Source organism: Salmo trutta, chromosome 18 (assembly GCF_901001165.1).
Source record: "Salmo trutta chromosome 18, fSalTru1.1, whole genome shotgun sequence".
NCBI classification, from domain to species: domain Eukaryota; kingdom Metazoa; phylum Chordata; class Actinopteri; order Salmoniformes; family Salmonidae; genus Salmo; species Salmo trutta.
This window is the reverse complement of record NC_042974.1, coordinates 41,508,069-41,528,800: the sequence shown is the minus strand read 5'-3', so window position 1 is coordinate 41,528,800 and position 20,732 is coordinate 41,508,069. Positions and strand designations below refer to the sequence as shown.

At 43.4% G+C, this 20,732-nt stretch overlaps 1 protein-coding gene across 7 annotated transcripts in view; it reads right to left on the bottom strand.

Moving 5' to 3' along the window:
- LOC115153307 (girdin) overlaps nt 1-20,732 on the bottom strand; it is an 87,525-nt gene that overhangs the window by 63,668 nt on the left and 3,125 nt on the right. For all 7 annotated transcript variants that reach the window (XM_029698611.1, XM_029698612.1, XM_029698615.1 and 4 more), the window contains exon 3: nt 16,455-16,563. In XM_029698611.1, coding sequence (XP_029554471.1) covers nt 16,455-16,563 — 109 coding nt within the window. The remainder of the gene's footprint in view (nt 1-16,454; nt 16,564-20,732) is intronic.

Below are 20,732 nucleotides of genomic sequence, written 5' to 3'. Positions count from 1 at the left end.
GTGCTAAATGGAGGGCAAGGGAGAGCTTTGTACACATCTCTGTGTGTGGAGTTAAGGTTGTTTTCCCCTCTGGTTGCACATGTAACATGCTGGTAGAAATGAGGTAAAACAGAATTAAGTTTCCCTGTATTAAAGTCCCTGGCCACTAGGAGCGCCACATTTGGATAGGCATTTTCTTGTTTGTTTATGGTTTTATACAGCTTGTTGAGTTGGGTCTTAGTGCCAGCATTGGTTTGTGGTGGTAAATAGACAGCTTACGAAAAATATATATGATGAAAACTCATGGTAAATATTGTGGTTTACAGCTTATCATGAGATAGGCGAGCAAAACCTTGAGACATCAATAATATTAGATTTTGTGCACCAGCTGTTATTGACAAATAGACACAGACCACCACCCCTTATCTTATCGGAGGCAGCGGTTCCATTTTGCTGATGCACAGAAAACCCAGCCAGCTGTATGTTATCCATGTTGTCGTTCAGCCACGTCGCAGTGAAACATAAGATACTAGTTTAAATGTCCTTTTGGTAGGATAGTCTTGATCGGAGCGCATGCAGTTTATTATCCAATAATTGCACATTGGCTAATAAGACTGATGGCAGATGCGGGTTATCCACTCGCCGTCTGATTAATTAACAGGCACCCCGACCTACATCTGTCTCTTCTTCATGCGAATGATGGGGATTTGGGACTTGTCCGGTGTCTGAAGTAAATCCTTTGCGTAGGACTCGTTAAATTATTTGTATTTTTTAAATAAATACATTTTAAAAAACTTTGTCCAGTATGAGGTGTTCTGATATCCAGAAGCTCTTTTTGATCATGAGAGACAGAAACATTATGTACAAAAGTTACAAATAATGCTACAAAAAAACTGAACAATTGGTTAGGAGCTCGTAAAACTGCAGCCATCTCTGGTGCGACTAAACCCAAAGAGGAATAAATACAAACCCCCTTTCTCTCCACCAAACACACGTCCCTTCTAGCTGCTGCCTCACCTGCCGACACACACACACACACACACACACACACACACACACACACACTTGTCCCTTACAACAGGCACATATTTGCAATGCAATCACATACTGAAGCACTGTCAGGCACTGAGTCAAAAGCCTGAGTGTACGTTACCCAGTCCACCAACCTTATTTGCTCTCTATGTCAACTCTTTCTATTTGGGTTAAGAAGCTGAACTATCTGCTATTGCAAAGAGAGAAAACACAGGGAATGGAAAGCCTCAGATCCAGGCTAAAAACAACCTCAAGTGTATTCCTTTGTTTGGTTTATGAAATCTCACTCTTTAAATCCCCCATAAATGCTTGAAGTGGGGGTTTGGATTCTAAATAGAGCAGTGGGAGGTGCACAGATTGGCCAATGAACGATAAACTCCATGATGTTTCATTATGGATGCTTGATTAGGAAAAGCAAAACAAGCAGCATAGAACTAATTGCTAAATTAAAAGGCTGAATGAGTCGATGCTAAAACAAGGTTAGCATATTAAAGACATGCTCTAAAGGCATGCATATTAAATCTTTTTTAAACCTCCCACTTTTGGCTGGATGTCTCAATGTGTAGTTCACACATGCATAATCTATGAGCACAATTAGCGTTTTTACCTTAGCTACGAAATCTAGTTTGAAAGCTGTTTTTCTGGGAGCTGTGCTGCGCCATGTGACTGGGGTCTAGTGCGGGGGGTGGGGGGGGCAGATATCTATAGACGGGTTGGCTAACAATGTCACAAATGTGTGACTGGAAGCTGTAATTTGTTATGGTTTGTACTTGGGACCATATTTTCTCAGCTAAGGTCAGCAGAACAGAACATAGCAGCTCAATTCATAGGCCTATGCTACAAATTAAACAATTAACACATCTGGTTAGTAGGCTATATAAAATCAGTTCAATGTCAATAACATATCCTAATACTTTCAATCTGATTACACTGCTAAAAATCGCCAATGTTTATTAAAGTTGTGTTTTTAAATTATATTTCTTGGTGCGTTGATTGGGGGAAAACAGCTTGCAATCAAGAGAAAATATGTCTCAAAAAGGTGGATAATGAAAATATAAGTTTCAGGGAAGAATAGACAGCGAAATAGGCATTCTTTCCATATTTCTCCTGTCAATCTAAAGTGTCTTGTTTGCAATGAAACGGTTGTGGTTTGCAAATAATTCAATAATATTAGACATCAGTACAAATCTAAACAGGACACTTTCAAAAAAGTTACCCATCCACCCAGACAGAGGCAGCTCATCTGATGCAGAAAATTGTAAGCTTCAACTCCGGGCTACTCATCAGTAGCTTAACCCAAGAGAAGTGCTTCCCTAAAAGCTTCCTGGGTTTAAACGTCTTGTCAGAAAGTGAAAAGCTCAATTAATAGGGACAGAATAGGTCCATTTTTTGTCTCCTCAAAATTGAAGGCAGCGTCACAGCTTCAGAATGTCAGAGACAAATAACATATCCTCATAAGCATCAGCGTCACATCTATTGTAGGGATGGGCGGTATAGCGGGATGAACGTGAATACCGGTATGACATTATGCCATGATATGGATTTTGCCATGTTGTGCATGTCATGATGAATTAATAAAATAAGCCGTTATTTCATTCAAAATTTCAGGTGAGTGTTACGGCCTATTGGGCTAGTTCAAATGGTTTCTCTTTTACTAAAAACAGCCTTTTTTTAGCAAAGAAAAAAACTAGAAGCATGGACGTTACGCGCAATCTGCCTACCAATCAAAGTATACAAACAAGCATGCGCAACTGCAGAGTAAGCAAACATTTAGTGAAGTAAACTCCTTTCGTTAGCAAAAGTGTCCGAAAATCAAGCACAAACGTGTTACCAAGCTTTGAGGATGACTGAAGACAAGACAAATAACACTGTTGAGGTTGATTTGCAGGACGATGAAGAATTGGTTAGAAAAAAAAAAAAAAAAAAGGGGGCATCTGTCATTTGGAACTGGTTTGGCTTTAAGATAACTGACCAACAGTATTGAGCAAGTTGTGTCAACGCATTGTGCTAGCCAGAGGTGGAAACACCAGTAATCTTTTTCACTACCTGAAAACCCTGAATGTGTGTGCGAATTAGAGGTCGACCGATTAAAAATCGGCATGGCCGATTTCAAGTTTTCATAACAATCGGTAATCGGCATTTTTGGACGCCAATTATATTGCAATCCGCGAGGAGACTGCGTGGCAGGCTGACCACCTGTTACACGAGTGCAGCAAGGAGCCAAGGTAAGTTGCTAGCTAGCATTAAACTTATCTTATAAAATAATTAAAAATCTTCACAATCACTAGTTAACCTAGTAATATCATCAACCATGTGAAGTTAACTAGCTTGTCCTGCGTTGCATATAATCAATGCAGTGCCTGTTAATTTATCATCGAATCACAGCCTACTTCAAAACGGGTGATGATTTAGCAAAAGCGCATTCGCAAAAAAAAGCACCATCGTTGCACGAATGAACCTAACCATAAACATCAATGCCTTTCTTAAAATCAATACACAAGTATATAATTTTTCAAACCTGCATATTTAGTTAAAAGAAATTCATGTTAGCAGGCAATATTAACTAGGGAAATTGTGCCACTTCTCTTGCGTTCATTGCACGCAGAGTCAGGGTTTATGCAACATTTTGGGCCGCCTGGCTCGTTGCGAACTAATTTGCCAGAATTGTACATAATTATGACATAACATTGAAGGTTGTGCAACGTAACAGTAATATTTAGACTTAGGGTTGCCACCCGTTCGATAAAATACGGAACGGTTCCGTATTTCACTGAAAGAATAAATGTTTTGTTTTCGAAATGATAGTTTCCGGATTTTACCATATTAAAATGACCAAAGGCTCGTATTTCTGTGTTTATTATAATTAAAATTAAAAAAAAGTGTTCCTTCAGTATTGTTGTAAATGTCATTACAAATATATATAAAAAAATGTATTTTTAAAATACAATATCGGCTTTTTTTGGGTCCTCCAATAATTGGTATCAGCGTTGAAAAATCATTATCGGTCAACCTCTAGCACGAATATGAAGAATCTAGCGGAATGTGTGCAACAAACCCCCGGAGCAAGTCTCAAGACATCTTCAAGCCAGACCTGCACTCAGCTATAACTGAAGGCATCATTCGTTAGTGGTACTCCCTATGACAAGAAGAGCATGAAGTGGAATGAGATAACAAATGCAGTTACGTATCACATAGCGAAAGAAATGGAACCAATTCAACTGTGGAGAAAGTTTAAGAACTAGAAAGAAAGTTGATTTGAACGCTAGACCCAGGATACAAGATCCCGAGCTTCACAAAACATGTCTGCCAGAACTCTACACAGAATGGCAACGCTGTCCTGACAATGAAATCCCTAACGCTGCATTCTTCTTTACCACTACCGACTTATGATCAAGCCGGACCACAGAGCCATACATTAGCCTCACGATTCATTACATTGACGACAACTGGAAGCTGCAAAGCCAATTCCTTCAAACCTCTTATTTCCCAGATGATCAAACCGTAGAAATAATTGCAGCTGGGCTGAGGGAGGCACTTTCATCCTGGGGCCTGAAAGAGTTGCGTCAAGTATGTAGGACTACAGACAGTGGATCGAACATGGTCAAAACATTGGAGCTGAGAAATTTACAAGCCCAGGGTATTCCGGATACAGGCTATACATTGCCATTGGTAAGTTTCAAAATGTCAAACACAGAGCTAGGTAGAACAATTACATAACTTAAAAATAACAAAGAAAAAATGCGGAACTATAGTTAAGTTCTGTTTAAAGTTATAGCTGACTACACTGTCTGATCCTTCTTATATGTTACGCCGAATATTTACACAGCTACGCAAATCTATAATATTTGTAATTTGTTTACATTTCAAGGCTTAATTATAATTGATACAGTTGCCTACGGTTTCAATATATGCATCTATCCTCTTTCTTTCAATAATAATTTATTGAGTAGGCTATCCTATTTTCTAATGCAACATAGCTCTCTTAATCACAACAGTCGTAAATGGATTACATTTGTAATCATGTCCAGTGTCCATGCTGTAAATTGCTGTAATTATAGCAGATGCAATGTTATTTCTATTGAATAACAGTGATTCATATGCAATTCTTTTTCAACTTTTTATTTTTCAGAGAGGAGTGTCCAAAATGAACCTCAGGTTTCCCGTGCCACTGAAGTGTGCAAGAAAGTGGTCAGCACATTTTCCTAAAGTTAGAAGAAGCAGAAGGCCCTGACAAGTGCACAGGGTAAACAGAGCCTGCCCCTCCACAAACTCATCACGGAATCCCCGACAAAGTGGGGATCTCAACTGCAGATGATGGAAAGAGTCCTGGTGCAGGAAAAGGCCCTCACACAAGTCCTGGCAGCAGGCAAAAGAAATACAGCACCTTGCACCCTCCGGATTGATGTCTTTGAGCCCATCACTGCAGCCCTGCCCTGTCAGGAGAGACATACATTAGTGTGTCCTATCTGAAGCCGATCCTCCATTTGTTCAAGATGGAGGTTCTGAAATCAAATGAGGGCGAAGCCAAACTGACCCAAGAGATTATGAATGTCCTCAATTACCTGAATGACAAATGCACCAACCCTGAAACAGATGAGCCTCACCATGGCTACCTTTCTGCACCCAAGGTTCAAGACCACCTACATGACCACTGAGAAGCTGGTACAGGTGAAGGTGAGAGCTGCCTCTGAGACAGAAGCCCTCCTGGTAGGGAACACAGCCCTGGGAGACTTCTCTTGAAGAAGACCAGAGTGAGAAAGAAGCTGCCACTGCTCCACAATCAGCAAAGAAGTCCAAGAGCCTTGGGAGCTTCTTTAAGAAAACCAGTAGTGCACCTGCCTTAAGAACCCAGAGACCAGTCAGTCATGGAGCAGGAGCTGGACAGCTACACTCTGATGGCAGCAGACAGTGAGGCTGATCCTTTGGAGTGGTGGCGAGTTCACACATCCAACTTCCCACAAGTGAGTTGTCTGACAAAGAAATACTTTTGCATCCCTGCCACAAGCCCTCAGAGAACATTTCGCAATGGGGGCAATGTGGTCACATGCCAGAGGGCAACTTTGAAGCCTGAAACTGTCAAAAGGCTGGTGTTCCTGGCACAGAACTTGAGGGAGGCAGTGAATTGTTACATGGTGAACTGAGAAACATGCAGTCTGAAGGGTTAATGCCCCCTTTCTGCTTCTATAAGGTTAAAAGCAACTTTGAAGGGCTTATAAAAATTATTATTATTTTTAGGTAGATTGAAATAAATGGGCTCCGACAAAGCCCTTTTGTCATTAGTTTAGTCAAATTAAAAAATTACTTTCAGCACCATTTGCTGTCCACCTCTGATTATGCCTCAGGCGCTCCATAGCTGATGTCTGCTAGCTTGCAATTCTTGTTGACCGCACTCTCTCCTAATAAGTTAATGATTTAAAAAGTGTCCATCTCATGACATTGCAATACATTTGGGCTCCAGTCTAAGGCTACAGAAAAACCCCATAGGCTACTACTCTTTCCATTTGCTATTTGGATACAACTATGGATTATTTGGAACCAAACCAACATTTGTTATTGAAGTAGAAGTCCTGGGAGTGCATTCTGACGAAGAACAGCAAAGGTAAACAAACTTTTCTAATAGTAAATCGGAGTTTGGTGAGTACCACACTTGGTGGGTGTCAAAATAGCTAGCCTGTGATGGCCGGGCTATCTACTCAGAATATTGCAAAATGTGCTTTCACCGAAAAGCTATTTTAAAAATCGGACATAGCGAGTGCATAAAGGAGTTCTGTATCTATAATTCTTAAAATAATTGTTATGTTTTTTGTGAAAGTTTATCGTGAGTAATTTAGTAAATTCACTGGAAGTGTTCGGTGGGAATGCTAGTCACATGCTAATGTAAAAAGCTGTTTTTTGATATAAATATGAACTTGATTGAACAAAACATGCATGTATTGTATAACATAATGTCCTAGGATTGTCATCTGATGAAGATCATCAAAGGTTAGTGCTGCATTTAGCTGTGGTTTGGGTTTATGTGACATATGCTAGCTTGAAAAATGGGTGTCTGATTATTTCTGGCTGGGTACTCTGCTGACATAATCTAATGTTTTGCTTTCGTTGTAAAGCCTTTTTGAAATCGGACAGTGTGGTTAGATTAACGAGAGTCTTGTCTTTAAAATGGTGTAAAATAGTCATATGTTTGAGAAATTGAAGTAATAGCATTTCTAAGGTATTTGAATATCGCGCCACGGGATTCCACTGGCTGTTGAGTCCTAGCCCAGAGAGGTTAAGCCATGGCATAATTTTCTGGAATTTTCCAAGCTGTTTAAAAGCACAGTCAACTTAGTGTATGTAAACTTCTGACCCACTGAAATTGTGATAGTGAATTATAAGTGAAATAATCTATTGTTGGGAAAATTACTTGCGTCATGCACAATGTAGATGTCCTAACCGACTTGCCAAAACACTAGTTTGTTAACAAGAAATTTGTGGAGTGGTTGAAAAACAAGTTAACTGCATATATGTGGCATAAACACAACCAGTCATGTTTTTATATGATTGTCAAAATCACTTCAAATGGCTCCTTTCTAAAGCTACTCGCGCTCGTTGATCCACTCGCAACATATTTCCAGCCTCCAAACAGTGGTGAATGGAAAGAGACATCTGTTACACAAAACACCAAAAAGTGTAATGCCATTTTGGCGACAGAATTAATTGCTCCACTGCTGTCCGCGTCGGCCACTCATCTCTGCCTTGGCAAAATGTCAGTGTTCTCGTCGAAACACATCGCATTTTGGAGCGTAAGCTATAGGCTTACCACCCGTTTTCAAGTCCATTCGCTCATCTTTCATGCCTCAGACATGCAGTGATGGTAAATAGTGGTGTAATAGCCTGCAGTTGACTTTCTCTTTTTTCATTATTGTGATAGGCTCATGTTTTACCGGTACGGCATACCCCACTATTTATTTTGCCGGGACGCTGTACCGGACCGCCTTACTTTAACCACCGATTTTCAATAAAACATTTGGAAACTAAATACAGTTTACATGTCAACAATCTAAACACTGTCTGTTTTGCCGGTGTGTGTCGGTTTTGTTACTAAACAACCAACCTGTCTACAATTCAACAGTTTTTTTTATTCTTTATTTTTGCAGTGGCATCCACAATTTAGCAGTTGCGATGAGCTGCTGCTAAATGCACATAGAGGAAACACTGAGCATGTGGTGGCAGGAATATATGCTCCTCTGTGAAATGGAAAAGCCTCCATCATCCAGTAGCACGCTCCATGGTGCCAGGCAGGAGGGCAACAAAAACAGCACTCAGTACGTGCCTGTCTTCTGATTTGTTTTACTTCTCACATCTGCAACTTAATATTCATTTTGAGAAAATAGTCAATCTGTAAAGCAGTTTAAGCAGATGTGCCAGTGTGGAGAGAGAGAGAAAGTTACAGTATGCTGTGATTAGTTTACACTTCCTCTTCACACTGTGTACTCCTGAATTATAGATCAGCTCTGAGTTCATTGCTCTTCAAGACTGGGTCACGTTACAATCAGATAAGGTGTTACTGAAGTGCTACACCTTCAGTTCTGTAGTACTATGTATTGCTGAGACGAAACCGTGTTCTCACAGTGCATCAAAACAGAACATTTTTGCGATCACAAGGTGTTAAAAAATGCAGTTGCTCAAAATAACCACAACCCTCATTATGCCAGTATGTGGATCCTGTTGACACTGTATGCCAACTAGACAGTGTTCTTTATCCTGATAGACTGGAGTATACTTATGAGACAGTGTGCTCTGCTGACAAACCATGCTTGCTGATATACTAGCCTCTCCCTAATACAGTATTCTGCTGCTGTATGCAGATCTCCCTCCTCCCTTCCTCACTGGGGCTGGGCACCAACAGTATAGAGCCCCAGCCCCAGGAAGGGAGGGAAGGAGAAAGGGGAGGTTTGCTCTGAGACCGCTGTGTTTGTCTAAGCAGCTCAAAACCCCCAACTCCCCAGGTTCCACTACTGGCACCTCTCAAACGGGGGCAAGTGTGCAGTAGCGTGAGAGTGCATGTGTGTTGTGGAGGGGGTGGATAGTGGCTTGCTTGCTTATCAACTCAATGCTTGAATCTCAACCGTTCTGCACACAGTGGGCTGCCATAGCAACGACGGGGTTTATTCTCCCCAGCCTGGTGAATCTTCCCTGGGCGTCTCACGCATGCACACTTCTGGGAAAGGCAGTGCAGACTTAACTCTGCTACGGTACAAAACGTGATGTGATTACGAATATGTAGACAGGCTTAAGCTGGTCAGATAGCAGAAGGAGAAGAGGGAAGAGCGGGAGTGAGGAAAGAGCGGGAGTGAGGAAAGAGCGGGAGAGGGGAAAGAGCGGGAGAGGGGAAAGAGCGGGAGAGGGGAAAGAGCGGGAGAGAGGAACGAGCGGGAGAGAGGAAAGAGAGGAAAGAGCGGGAGAGGGGAAAGAGGAAAGAGAGGAAAGAGCGGGAGAGGGGAAAGAGCGGGAGAGGGGAAAGAGCGGGAGAGGGGAAAGAGCGGGAGAGAGGAAAGAGCGGGAGAGGGGAAAGAGCGGGAGAGAGGAAAGAGCGGGAGAGAGGAAAGAGCGGGAGAGAGGAAAGAGCGGGAGAGAGGAAAGAGCGGGAGAGAGGAAAGAGCGGGAGAGAGGAAAGAGCGGGAGAGGGGAAAGAGCGGGAGAGGGGAAAGAGCGGGAGAGAGGAAAGAGCGGGAGAGAGGAAAGAGCGGGAGAGAGGAAAGAGAGGAACGAGCGGGAGAGGGGAAAGAGCGGGAGAGGGGAAAGAGCGGGAGAGGGGAAAGAGCGGGAAAGAGGAAAGAGCGGGAGAGGGGAAAGAGCGGGAGAGGGGAAAGAGCGGGAGAGGGGAAAGAGCGGGAAAGAGGAAAGAGGGGAAAGAGCGGGAGAGAGGAAAGAGCGGGAGAGAGGAAAGAGAGGAAAGAGCGGGAGAGGGGAAAGAGCGGGAGAGGGGAAAGAGCGGGAGAGGGGAAAGAGCGGGAGAGGGGAAAGAGCGGGAAAGAGGAAAGAGAGGAAAGAGCGGGAGAGGGGAAAGAGAGGGAGAGGGGAAAGAGCGGGAAAGAGGAAAGAGAGGAAAGAGCGGGAGCAGCTCCAGAAAGCAGCACTATGGAACCGAGCTGCGCCACATCAGGTTTCCTCTTTCTCACTGTAACACACCAGTCTCTCACCACATGTGACAGACAAGGAAAGCACTCCTATTGTTGAGGATTTCAAGAAAAGCTGGAGAACAATGAAAACCTTTAGACAGGATTGTAGGTCCAATTCAGAGCTGAGATAAGCGTGCACAAGTGGGACTTTCACATAAATTATTCTCTAATTTAATGAGTTAAGCGCAAAGATATCAGACTACCTCCCTGTGTGAATAGTGGCATAAAACATGGTCTCATGTGCTTGGTTATATCAGATCTGCTGTAATGTAGGTCAGAATCAAATCCTCTGGCCGTAAATTACTGTACACATACCAAAATATCATAGCTTTAGTGCTTATTTGGATACATGACAAACATCTCATCAACACATCCATGTAATCATACCAGCTGTCACAGTCAGTAGTACCACCGACTGATCAAAGGACCCCCACGAGTCAGACTGTCAATCACCCTTGTTAGCGAGGCCAAACGAGAAACCGAAGGACCCAGCCAGATCGACAGACTTCATACACGTGAAGGAGGAGAGCACATAGCCTTTAGTCCTGTCCTCCCTTTGTTTCCAGAGCCATCAGTTAGAGTGGTTTTAATATAGCCCCCTGGGGCTGCTGCTGTTGCTAATGACCAAGATAGAGGCACCTCCACTAGGACAGCCTTGGCCCACACTGCCCTCCCGTAGGCTCTGGAACCTGCCCGACCACTCAGAGACTAGCATCTGGTGGCAGGTACCAACACGGACCGGTCTCTCCTACAGATCAGGCTCTTTTCTTTCTACTTTAATCTAAATTCATCTGCTGTTCTTTTCATGTGCTGTTCTTTTCCACATGCTCAATAAGACAACTACGGTGTAAGTCGCTATGGAGAAGTGCATCTGCTGGAGTGGCTGTACTGTCATGACAATACTTACTATAGATAGAAACAGTGGTGTAACTCAAGGTGCGAGAGCACCGATCTCAGGTCATCCTTGGCGAAATAAATAGCCGTATTTCTGTACTAAAGCAGGTCATGGTGACAGATCTCTTACTCTGTCACAGGGATGTCCTCAGGCAGACATCCCCCTTTATTTTATCTTCAATCTATAGGGTGCACCCGTTGTGGCAGTTTTCACCCAAAATCATACAGCAGGCAAAAGTGGGTCTCTCTCGCTCTCTGTGTGTAGAAACTAGGGCTGGGAATTGCCAGGGACCTCACGATACAATATTATCACGATACTTTGGTGCTGGTATATATTAAGATTCCACACGTATTGCGATTCGATCCTGTGATTTCATTGCGATTCGATGTTCCAAACATATTGCTCACAATGTGTCTGCCGCAAAGGGACAAGAGAGCGCCAATTTCACCAGCCTCTCAACGGATTAGGATAAGGGTGTAGCTATAAGGTGCAGTTTTACTGTTAACTGGGACTCCAGGCCTGCTAGAGATCTGGTGGTGCTCAACGAGGGGGGGTTCTTTATATGAGGAGGCCACAGAGGGGTGACTGCACCAATTATCAACCTTGGTCGAGGCTTAATAGAACACTCGCCAAGCTCTTCTGCGGAATACGCTTTAATTAATGAATAACCTCTCATTATGCTATATTAAGACAGGGGCAGTACTCATCCAATTATAATTTCTCTGAACACGGCAAGGTCACTGACACAATCTCTTTTTATATAGATAGTCATGATGATATTCTCCATTATACTTTACTCCAGTGTAGCTTTGGTGGCATTGGCTACACAGCAATGCAGAATCTAGATAAAGGCTTGGTTTGATCCGCGTTAGATCTGCGCTAATTTCTGATCGAGCCGACATGCCGGCCTTTACCGTGAATGTGATCTGTGAACGTCGAGGAAAAGGCCATTAAAAGCCGCATTGTTAGCTGTCCAGCGTGCTGCGCTATGAATTGAATTCCGGCCTCAATCTATACTGCATCTGCCAAATAAAAAAAATAAACCTACAAATGACAACCCTTCAAAAGACTGCTGGCGATGATGTGCACGTACCAGCTATCGGCACAGCTCTGACATCAACAGGACATTTAGGCTTAGCATGTGAGATTGCATGAGTAGATGTGTTTAGCCCCAAGCTACAAGTAGCCTACATGCCCTAATAAACTGATCTGCTCATGTTTCAAATGCAAAGGCCATGAAAGAAATCACTTGGGGATCAGGCATACGCAGTTCCCAAATGAAATAAATGTTGTGAATTGCCAATGATTCAAACACCGCAAAAGAACCTCTGGCTTGAAGCGTTCCCATAATAACACACACTTAAATCTTTCCATGATGAAGTCCAAGACAAAAACAACAACATCCACCCTAGGCTCTGCTCTAGCCATCTCAGCCCTCTGGCCCACTAACAGACAGTCTTTGTGTAGGTCAGCAAGCCTCAGCCGTGAGAGGAACTCAGTCCCCTGGAGCCTCCAAAACAAGCTCCACTACTCCGGGGCTCAGCATAGAGACATACAGCATTAAAGTGTCATATGTGGAGGATTATTTAGCGTTTGGATGATAGCAGAGAGGATGTGAGCTGTGAGTGTGCCAACTCATCTTTAAATGGCTTCTAAAATGGGCATGGGGTAGGGGTGAGGTCAAAAGATACATTAGCCTCAGACCCTGTGTGTGAATGGAGCGCTGTTCCCTTTAATGCAGTGAAAACAAAATGAGCTACTGCCTTAAGAACATACCCCAATGCAAAGCAGTGCTAAAGGGCGATGTTACACAGCAGGTCCACGCTTCAATTCACATCGGTACTGAAAAGTGTAGGCCTATAAGTCATTTATTTTTTTACTTGACGTGATACTACGCACATGGAATTTGTTTGGCTGGCGAGAGCTCCAGAAAAATCTGCATGCGTGCCAAACAGAGACCACCAAATAAATAGGCCTAACATTCATTTGGATTGAGTAACCAAGAAGAGAAACCTTCATAGGACCAATCTCAACAATACTGGCAAACCCAAATGCCTAAATATCCTTACTAGGAAAAAAATAAAAAAATAAAAATAAATCCCTACATCATCATCCTCTACACATCGTCACTTAAAATGTTTGGAAAAATGTAAAATGACCATTTCCAGTGTGAAAGTTTCCAGTTAAGTTAATAAGTTAGATCTCAAAACCACCTTCTGGCCTCTAAATCACCAGGTAGTACTCAGTGAACTGTTGAGTATTTGGGAAGCACTCCTCACAGCTTCATAGTTGAATTCAGTGGACTGCGAAGTACCTGGGAGTGATGCATCCACCAATGATTACCTCTGGCCCTGATCCTAATGACCAATGCCTAGCTAAGGAAGGTATTACGTACAGTTGAGTAATGAGGATCCTGAAAGAACATGACAAAGAATGAATAGCCTACTGCATAAATAAAAGGCGATACCATTTTTTAAATTAAAATCTGTCTGTGTATGTATGTATGTATGTATGTATGTATGTATGTATGTATGTATGTATGTATGTATGTATGTATAAATAAAAGACATTATGGAACTATAGGCCACTCCACTTTAACAACCTCTGCACAAAGTCATTTTCCACGTGTCCAAGACACTGGTGCACTAATAGGATGGATGGAGGGGGGTGGGTCCCAGAGGAATGGAGATCTCGTCTGACACCGGAGCTCTGAAGAGGAGAGTTTGCTAAAGTATTACATTTGTTCAGTTGCAGGAGACTGAGCGGAGTCAGCACGATCAGTAGCTTAATAATGTTCCTCCCGAGATTCAAGAGTGAAGCTACACTGCAGAAGCTTCACAGACAAAAGAATGCCACCAAACTACACTTAGATGGTAGAGCTGCCAACATAACCACCATATATGCCAAATGAGCCCTGCAGTCTCTACGTGGCCACTTCAGTATGATGTTACCTCCCTTAGTTAAAAACCTAGAGAATTGATTACATTTACATCTGGAACACGCAAGATTAAAAAGGGATGAATTAAAAAAGGCAGGAACAACTGGGACCACAGCAAAGAAAAGCAAAGACATTGTTCAATATCAGTGACTCTCTCTAGACTGATCAGCCCCGCTAAGATATGGGTGGTGAATGACTGGGGCCCGCTGGCCTGTTTTCCACTAGCCTAGTTTAGGATCAGCCAGGCAGGCCAGTCAGAGGTTTATAACCAGCAGCACTGAAGCACCAGGGTGAACCTTAAGCCAGGGCAGAGATAGCAGCTTAAGGCTGGATAGTAGGCAATCCAGAGCCTAGGAATAAGGAGTAGTGTGCTGGAGGATGCTTCAATTCAAGACCTCAATAAAAATCAAGGGGTCTGTTGACCAGACCTTTAATCTGAAATAATTTCTACACATTATCCAATATCATAAGACTGGGATGTTCTTGTTTCAGTGGAGCAATTACTTGTGTTCACTAGTCAGTCCCCAAAAAAACCCATCATTGCTGAAAGTCACAAAAGAAAAGTAAAAAAAAAAAAGCCAAGCAGTGTTTGCTGGCAGCTGGTCCACTGATCTCAGTCAAGTAGTTGTCATTCACACCAAAGGCCAGCCCTCCATCAAATCTCAACCCTTGATGAATGTGGTAATCAAGTGGATTTCAAACAAGTCAAAACGTACTACTCAGGTCAACTCAAAAACACCACAAGAAACACTGCTGTCCACATGAAAGGAAAATAACATGGCGTTTCCAGTTAATGGAGTAGTTGATTGTGGGTGGTAAAGCCACAACAACAATTGAGAAACTTGCTACAAACAGTGGGGGCTTCACTGGATTGACAATATATAAAACATGAGGTTAGCACAAAGGCAGGGAATGCTAGGAAAAGATTGATGACACCCACCCTAGAAGCACACCACATTCATTGTGCATCTAAGGCTAATGCTTTCAGCTTGACATGGCCACTTGGAGAGTTGATGTTCTTACTTAACCCAAGCGGCTAATAAGGGTCTGACAACTCTTGGCTTTGTGACAGATTATTTTAAGAGGGCCTAGCAGAGCTTTCAAGGCTTATGACATTAATGTCGATAAACAATAGCCCTGCGTAATGAGATGTTCAAGGGATGTTTAATTGGATGTTCCAGGAAGGTCTCTTAGCCAAGCATGTAATAGCAGTGTCCAGAGACCTGGTCATCATCCTACTCTACAATATGGTATGTTGATGAGCATTGGGCTTATGGGGATGTGACTGCGTAGTTTCTGCTTTGACAGTTGCAGATGACTATAGGAAGATCGATGGCGGCCGACTGGAGAGAACATCTGTCCAGATTGAGGAGAGGATTTCCCACGGCTGTGTCACAGACTGTGCTGCTGGGTAAATCCCCCATAGTCAGCTCCACACATTCCTGCCGTTGGTGTTGTGCATGCTGGATCAAGTGCATTTCCTGATTATCATTCTGAGTGCCAAGACACCCTGAGACGACCAATTATCTCTCCCAGCATCAGCACCTTCAGCAGAAACACCAACATATCATGGCTGAAATTCTTTATCGTCCTTCATGTAAATTATGAAGTGGGTTCTCTCTCGGCTGTGAGGTTGGCAAAAAATAGTTGGTGGACAGAGGTGCTGGCAGCTAGATAAACTTCCCTTATATTAAGGCCAGAGCCCCTCCATCCGCAGTCATCGTGTATACCAGATCTTGTCACCAGGCAGCCCCCCTTCCTCCCTCTATCCATCAGGTTAATGAGAAGTCTCATTACTTGAGCAGAATGGAAATGATCAACCACGCTCTGAATTGACTCTCACATGCAAGAACCTGATATGATCTAATGCAGTGAAAGCATCAGCCAAGCAGCGAAACTGAGACACTACTGGCAGACAGCTTTTAAAGGTACTATAGTGGGGAAGTAACTCCTCATATTGTGTCCGTTTTAATACTGTTCTGAGCGCTCACAAAACTGAGGCCAAAATACATCCCAGATCTTCATTAGTCAAAGCGTGAGACGGCGAGCCACATTAGTGTGCTGCGTTTCAGCTCCAAAACTGTCTGACATGTCTGCATGCAGTTCCCTTCCATTTATAGAACCTCCGTGACATCTGGATGGAGTTCCCCTTCCCACATCACACCAGCCACAGACATCTTCAAATATGTGTGTTTATACTTATTTTCCAATGTGTGTGTATTTGTTTATAGGCTAGTTTAAACTTGATTTTGTGCACATGTGTGTGTGTACAAGGCAGTCTCCACTGAAACACGTCTTGCTGACAAACCTCAAGGTAGAAAATGTCATTGATCCCAAAGAGCAAGGAAGCTAATGGCTTTAACAGATCAGCACAATGAACCAGACCTCAGCACCAGATGCAATCTGTATCATTTTTCCATTAGAGCTTTAGGGTTAACTGCCCACTCACCTGGTAGTACGACTTTATCTGCCGGATCAGAATGGAGAGGTTATGTATGCGCAGTGTTGAGTCATTGTTCACTTTCTTGTTGGTTCTTTGAACAGTGGCTTTTGGATTTCTGTGGGGAAAAAAATAGATCAGAATAAGAGCAGAATAGACAAATCCATTTGTAAATTGTCTTTCTGCCTTTGTCAGTCAGTAAAATGCTGCATTAGCAGTACAGTGTTAAATCAGTGTTTGAACATTGACATTTCTCATGGTTGTGTTGATGACCCCAGTACTAACAGAGCTAGGTCTAAACCAGGGCTCTCCAACCCTGTTCCAGGAGAGCTACCTTCCTGTAGATGTTCAATCCAACCCCAGTTGTAACAAACCTGATTCAGCTGATCAACCAGCTAATTATAACAAAATCAGGTACACTAAATTGCGGTTGGAGCGAAAACCTACAGGACGGTAGCTCTCCAGGAACAGGGTTGGAGAGCTCTGGTCTAAACTTTGGAACGTTTGTCTGTGTTGCAGGAAAATTTGTAGCAAAAACAACTCACTTAACCATTACTTGAGCCTGGTGTGAGAATCACAGAGGGAGTGCATTCTAGTTTAGTGAAGGAGTACTATTGAGATGCGCTGCCCCCAGGGCTAGGAGCGGAACTGTTATCAGGAGTGTCAACCTGCATTAACAGACATTCCAGACATACTAAGCATGGGTGTGGTACTTCAGAACAATACGTCTTTTCCTTGCTCTGAGTGTATGAGGAGCGCATGACATTCCCCTAGCCGACTAGGTGAAAAACCTGCCGATGTGCCCTTGAGCAAGGCACTTAACCACGATTGCTCTTGTAAGTCGCCCTGGATAAGAGCATCTGCTAAATGACTAAAATGTAAAAAAATATCTATGCAATTCCAACAATCTACCTTTAATTAATCAACAGTTTAGTAATTAATTATGCATTCTAAATCATTTAGCATTGTTTTCAAAACTACGTTCATTACACGCTATGAGGAATTCATTATGAAACTACCTGAAATTCAAAAAAAAGGGGTATTGAATTTTTGAACACTGACAGGACAAAAGCAGAGGAATTTCACCTCATCTGTCCTCACAGACCATCAAGGTTGACCCAATTTCTGAGTCCCTCTCGTCTGTTAGTTCAGAGCTGTGCTTTGATGATCATCAACCAAAAGGTTTTGGACCAACGTGGTTTACGAGCTCAGAGATTAAACACACGCAGGCCTCCACTGGGCTCCTTCACTGGCCAGATGGCTTGAGTTCAGTCTCTGGATGCTCTCCTCTGACCTCATTTCTTACTGAAGCCAATCTGATGGTGCGTCCATGCAGCGTTGCACTCATCTACTACGTGTGTAGCATGTGCGTGCAGTCATACATGCGTGAGTACATACCTGCATCTGTGATCCAAGCTTTTAGCATTCATGCCTAACACAACCTCATGTGAACACGGCTAATTTCAAATTAACTTGCACAATTTCTCCCCTCACCGTTAACTCTGTTCTAGATTGGGATTCCATGGAATTAGAACACTCAGTGAGGGATAAAATGCACCTCGGTCATAATACTCATAATGGAAAAATAGGCCCGTTGCCAAGCAACTGATAAAATAGAATAAACAGAGTTTCCAGCATCTTCCCGAAACCCCCTGTATTGTTAAGACTTAGCAGTTGGCCTAGAAAAAATAAAATGGCACTTCATAAGACCAGAGAGCTATCATTGAACTACGCTAAATAAAATTACAGCTTCATGATTTTTTATGAAAGCAACTATCCCGAGAAGGGAAGCGGGTACAAAGCAGATGTGTTAATAGCCATTTTGATCAGCTACGCTCCCCCCCACACACACACACTGTCACCTCAGTCTAGCAAATCAGAAAGACAGGGTCCACTTTGAATGGCATTGGCCACATGACCCCACCGCTCACTCAGAGCCCCTCTAGAGGAGCACTTGGGGTGTGGGGGGGGGTCATCTTAACCCCTAATTAAATAGCATGGAGGGAGCTGTAATCCTTTCAAGCCGAGCATTGGCTGCACAGAGGGAGCTGGGAAGGAGGATGCTAATTTAGTAACTAACTTCTCTATACATCAGAGCCAGAAACACACAGCCAATTCAATGTGCCTTGAAAACACAATCCCAATCCCACCGTGGCTCAGTTTTTTTAGGCCGAGGCCTTCTCTATTCCTCCTCCCTCATTGGACTACATCACCCCCAGTGTTAGTGACTGCAGGCGCCTGAATAGGGCCCTTTGTGAGGTAGACAAAACCCAAATAATGTACCACGATGATCATATAGGCTTCAGAAAATGGGGAGTCAACATAAGTCAATAGTCAATGCAGAGCACAATACTGCCCAGGGCGCTCCTGCGTTGCATTGGGAAATAACCTACTTCTGACATGCGGCATCAAAGTCAACGGGGGCAGAGAGTTGAGCAGGGGCCGGCTGCCCAGCACGAGGAGAGGACAGAGCCAGTGAGCCTCTCAGTCTAAACACACTAGTGGTGAGGAGTGATTACTTCCCAGGCACATGGAGGGCTAGATGGGGGAATCACCAGAGAGGAATGTGGATGACGACTACAGTTGTCCCACTGTAGTGAGGCAGTGTTCAGAACTATGCAGGCAGGATGACAGTGTGTGTGTGTCATGGAGCTGCTATAGTGTTGCCCAATCGTTTCCATTGTCAGCTCAGAGCTCCTTAAAGCCAGAACCGGTATCACGGCAACCTACTGTAACATACTCGCTCTACAGGACAGCACACATGTTATAATATCCAGGGAGAGGGAACAGCTGCAGTAGGTTCTGTACCTCGGCCTTATTTTTGTGGTCTCGTGCTTTAACGGGTAGTTGGGTTCTGTATGGAGCTTTGTGTCATTCATGTACATTTCCATAGAGCCGTTCCTATTCCTGTGAGTCTCTGCATGGCCTTGTTAAAGCAGTACCCTTTCGAGGTCACAACAGCTGCTTCCTGCATGTCTGACTCACAGGGCTTTTTTCCAGTTTAACATCCTCCAATACCGTAGTCTAGTGACCGTGTGAGTGAAGCACAAGACATCAGGCATAATAATAAAATGCCCACTGTTTACATTACCATTCAAAAACAGAACCACGAGCTCTGTTGTGTTCACACCAACCATAGGTAGACACGGAGAGAGGTCTTGGTTCAGGCAGATAAACGGAATGTCGGCCAAGAAGAGTGGGAGATGCGATGCAGGGAGGATGGTCATCAATGTTTGGTCTGTGGCAGATAACGGTTAAGCAGCATGGTGTGGGATGTCTGTCTAGCTGGCTGTCAGTGGTAGCCTATGACTGAAGCCTTTGATCTCCAAGGAAAAATAACCTAGCTGAGGGCAATTCAACAAATACACACCAGCCGTCCAGCAAGAATCCAAACTATACCCCGTCTTCCTAAGCAGGAGAGAAAACAAAAGCAGGAGGCATGCTGCTCTGTGAAAACACAGGGAGAGAGCGTGCATGGAGACGTGTTGTGTCCGGTTCAGCAGTGTTGCAGAGGTGGTGGTTGTGATGCTGTCCTATCACCCGTTTATTTCCAGTTGAAAAAAAAAAAAAAAAAAAAAAAAAAAAAACTGTGTGAATTGGGGAGCTGCTGGAGATTTTAATCCTATATGGATTAAGACAATTCAACTGTTGTCCTTCAACAGATAGCTTCCTCTAAGCTGCTGCACCGCTGCGTTAAGTGGCCATGTCGCGTTGGAAGTGGGCCGCACTCATCTGTGCTTTTGTCCTGACTGAGGTGTTGAGGGAGGGGCTCAGGAACAATGAGCATGTGGTTTCCCTGCAGCTGCTGCACGGCTTCAGGTGGAATTAACGCGTGTGTCACATGCTCATTAGTTTCATTCATCTGCGTTTCATGGACTGTGGTGATGTTTTGAGCACTGAAGTGGAAAATAGCACACTAATAATATCACTTCCAGAATTGAGGGGGATATAGTTTGGCCTTGATACATACATCTAGCTTCAAAAACAGCTTTAGCTCTAAATTGTGCTACAATTTGGCCTTGAGGTCAACCATCCCAGACATTGAAAATGCAGCAATTCACCTTATTCCAACTGTGGACCTGAACCATTAATGTATGCCAGTATAACCAGAAAAAAAACTGTTTTTTGACCAATGAGAAGAGAGAAATTTCACTTCTGTCCAGTCTGTGCACCACACAAGAAAACAGACCTACAGTATATTGCTGAAAGGTGGTCTAATTGGCTGGGCAGTAGTGACTGAGGGGCAGGACAGTGACACCATGCCATCTGTGAGTCCAACTAGCCGTT